The sequence below is a fragment of the Leopardus geoffroyi genome, chromosome D3 (assembly GCF_018350155.1).
Source record: "Leopardus geoffroyi isolate Oge1 chromosome D3, O.geoffroyi_Oge1_pat1.0, whole genome shotgun sequence".
In the NCBI taxonomy this organism is placed as follows: domain Eukaryota; kingdom Metazoa; phylum Chordata; class Mammalia; order Carnivora; family Felidae; genus Leopardus; species Leopardus geoffroyi.
Genome location: NC_059339.1, coordinates 27,881,926 through 27,885,361, shown reverse-complemented (window position 1 = coordinate 27,885,361; position 3,436 = coordinate 27,881,926). Strand labels below are relative to the sequence as shown.

The 3,436-nt window shown below is 54.4% G+C and overlaps 1 protein-coding gene across 4 annotated transcripts in view; it reads right to left on the bottom strand.

Moving 5' to 3' along the window:
- The window catches only part of PPIL2 (peptidylprolyl isomerase like 2), a 31,164-nt gene that overhangs the window by 2,444 nt on the left and 25,284 nt on the right, over nucleotides 1-3,436 (bottom strand). For all 4 annotated transcript variants that reach the window (XM_045457629.1, XM_045457630.1, XM_045457631.1 and 1 more), the window contains exons 16-19: nucleotides 1,328-1,384; nucleotides 663-735; nucleotides 486-548; nucleotides 252-391 (exon numbers count right to left, since the gene is read on the bottom strand). In XM_045457629.1, coding sequence (XP_045313585.1) covers nucleotides 252-391; nucleotides 486-548; nucleotides 663-735; nucleotides 1,328-1,384 — 333 coding nt within the window. The remainder of the gene's footprint in view (nucleotides 1-251; nucleotides 392-485; nucleotides 549-662; nucleotides 736-1,327; nucleotides 1,385-3,436) is intronic.

The window sequence follows — 3,436 nt, the reverse complement described above, 5'->3', positions numbered from 1 at the left end:
CTAGAAAGAGAAGAACCACTCTAGCTGCTGTGTACCAATTCCTAGAGCTGGGGGCCCACACCCTCCCACGGCTCCCCTCAGCGTGATGTCACACAGCCATGTACCCCCAGCCCCAAGTCCTCAATCCCCAGCCTGCGCAGTGGCCCCCATGGCCCCTGCTCGTCCTCACCACTGGTGGGTTCTGACCCGTGGGCACTGGTAAGCTTGGAGAGCACCATGCAAAACGGGACAACAGCCCTCGCTCCACTCACGTGGCTGCCGGGTTGATGTACTTGCCCACCCCCTGGCGGTACGTCTGGGGGCCCTGGCTCCCCGGCTTGGGCTGGCTTGTTTTCACTGTGCTTTCTGGGGCCACCTCCTCGAGCTGCGTCTTCTTCCGCTCCTCAGCAATCTGTGAGGGAACAGGACAACAGCTGGCCCGGAGCTCCTCAGGCTGGGCAAGTTCCCCAGAAGCCCTGCCCACCTGGTGGCTGAGGCCCCCTCACCTGAGCATCAGCCTCCTCGTAGGGGTCCACAAACACCGTGGTGGAGTCAATGCGGATCTCCTCCTAGCAGCAGAGGGAGGCAAATGAGGGGCCGGCAGAAGGCAGCAGGCCCCTCCTAAGCCACCTGCCTGATGCCAGGCCTGAGCAGCGGTCCCTCTACTCTCCCTGAGTACATACCTTAGGGCGGTCAGTTTTGGGGTCACTCTCCACGTTCTCCATGGCTGTCAGTGTGTCAAAGCCCCCAACAACCCTGCGGCAGGGGGACAGGGGTACTCTGTGCTGCAGGCAGTGAACCCCCAAAAGCCAAGTCCCTGTGGCATGCCAGGAAGAGGGGCAGAGGATGGGCCTGAGAAGGTCCCATAGGGGTGAGGGCCATGGCCCGGGGAGGAGGGGCCGAGGGGAGAGGTAAGAGCAGGGCCAGTGGGCCACCTGGCTTGTTCAAAGTTTTATTGGGACGTAGCCACACCCACTGCTTCTATGCTAGTGCCTTTGGCGCTACAGACAGCTGAGCTGAGGGTTGTGACAGACCATGAAGCCAGGAAACTGGAAATACCATCCGGGCCTTCACAAGACAAGAGGACAGAGAACAAACATGGACCAGACTTGAGAATTGGAACCATCCAGAGGAGAGCCTGAGGGGGGTGAGTTCAGGGAGGGCAGCCGGCCAGAGGGGGCTAGAGCTCCTCTCCTCTCAGCCAGCAGGTCTGCATGGCCATGACCGTGGCAGTGATGGTGATGAGGGCAAATGAGCATGGAGCCAGGCGAGGGGGAAAGGCAGTGAGAGGGTCCCACTGGGGAAGAAGCCCACCCGCACCCCAGACCTCAGCAGCAGCTTCTCTTACCGCCCGAAGATAGTGTGCTTCTTGTCAAGGTATGCGCAGGAGCGGAAGGTGATAAAGCTGGGCAAGGAAGAGAGGGCATCAGGACGAGCGTGTAAGCTCCCCCACCCAGCCTGACTTGGGTCATGGCTTCTGGGCACAAACCAGGCGTCCTCGTCCCTCAAGAGCTATTCTGGGAAGCTGGAGCTCACTCGCGTGTGTGGCCTTCATGCCCTGCCCGTCCAGGGGACCAGGACCTCTGGCTCCCCAGGAAGAGGCCCAGGGCACAGCTGCCTGGGAAAGAGCAGGAGAGGCTGTGCCTCCAGACCCGGCTACTGCCACCTCCTGTCGGGCAGACTGCCAAAGCCTGCAGTGAGAGGCTGCTGGGGGAGTGAGTGGCTGGGGAAACTGGACACCAGAGCCCACACTAGTGTGACAGCAGCTCAAGGAGCAGGGACTCTGAACTGGAAGAACGGACACGAGAAGGAAAGGGAGCAAAGACACTGAGGAACATGGGTAAATACCCATAAACACTGACCAAGTAAATTTTTACATCTAGTTTGGTATAAAAATGAGTGAAATTTAAATGCCTAACTATACTAATGTGAGATGGTAGAGCTGGGGGGCCAGGACTGGAAGGATCTGTCTGGGAGGGAGACAGAGATAACTAGTAACTACAGACTTTAAATAAATCTACTTAAGTGACATATCTAACTTCCAAATCAGGAGAAAGAAAATAAATGAAAAATATTTATTTTTTATTTTTTTTTAACATTTATTTTTGAGACAGAGAGAGACAGCATGAACGGGCGAGGGTCAGAGAGAGGGAGACACAGAATCTGAAACAGGTTCCAGGCTCTGAGCTGTCAGCACAGAGCCCGACGCAGGGCTCGAACTCACGGACCGCGAAATCATGACCTGAGCCAAAGTCGGCCGCTTAACCGACTGGCCGCCACCCAGGTGCTCCGAAAAATATTTTTTAAAAGGGAGACTAGAAAGCACAAATGAAGGTAACAGAAAGCAATCCAGACACCGTCTGGAAAGTTAGGTATGCACTTATGACTGTCAGGCTGAGGTAAAATAGTCCCCACTCCAGCATGTGCTGTTAGAAAGACAGCCCCAAGACTTCAAGGATCTAGAAAGCTTCAAGTTAAAGGATGGAAGGAGATGTTTAACAAGAGATGGAGGCAAAAGCATTCTGGGGCGGATCCCAGTGCATAAGGGCATGAGGCCACGCACACCCCTGGAAGTGGTGCAGGCCGGGCAGCCTGCTGGGACACGGTGCGATGCCACCCACATCCCCGACAACCCACAGCATGCACACACGAACACACACCTGGCAGGGACGGAAGGCTGAAGCACATTCCTCCAGGGACAGCACTCCCTTGGGGCCCACCAGGTCTGACCCGATGACAAGGCCAGCGGGCAGGTGTCCACAGACGTCAAAACCCACAACTGTGCAGACCTTAACTCTGGCCACCGAGTGGGTCACTCGCTACCACTCATTTCTAACACACATGGGGAACCTTAAAAGGGAATGAAATAGTCCCAAAGAAAAAAAAGGAAACAGAAAAACAATGAAAGGGCAAAGATATAATAGAAAGGAAGCCTCAAATTAGTTCTTTGACCTAAGAAGAAAGTGCCGTCAACATATACAGACTCAAATGTCTTCAGGGTGGAGAGTAAGACGCGAGGCTAAGAAAGGAGAGAAAGAGAAGAGAAACAGGAAGAAGCCATTAAAGATGGAAACTGAGGGAACTTACATGAAGTAAAAACAGAGAAGCCTTTCGTGAGCCATTAAGGAGAGTGGGAAAGGAGATACGGTGAGCAACAGGAAAAGAGATGCCATGGAAGCAAGTTTGGAAATCTAGACATGGACCAGTTACATTCTGGCAAAACAGAAACGTGGGCCAGTTGGCCCACGGAGTGGAATCTAAGGAATTAGAGCGAATGATCTGCAAAAGCTGTCCTTGACAAGCTAACTGAACAAGCAGCTGACTCCAATCTAAGTTTAGCCACCCCAGGCTATAAAGTGAGGGCAGGCTCACTGTGCAGGCTGCACCCTCTCAGACTGGTCCCACCAAACCAGTTCTGACAAGCCACACCTGGCTCCAGAAGATAGATAGTGGCACA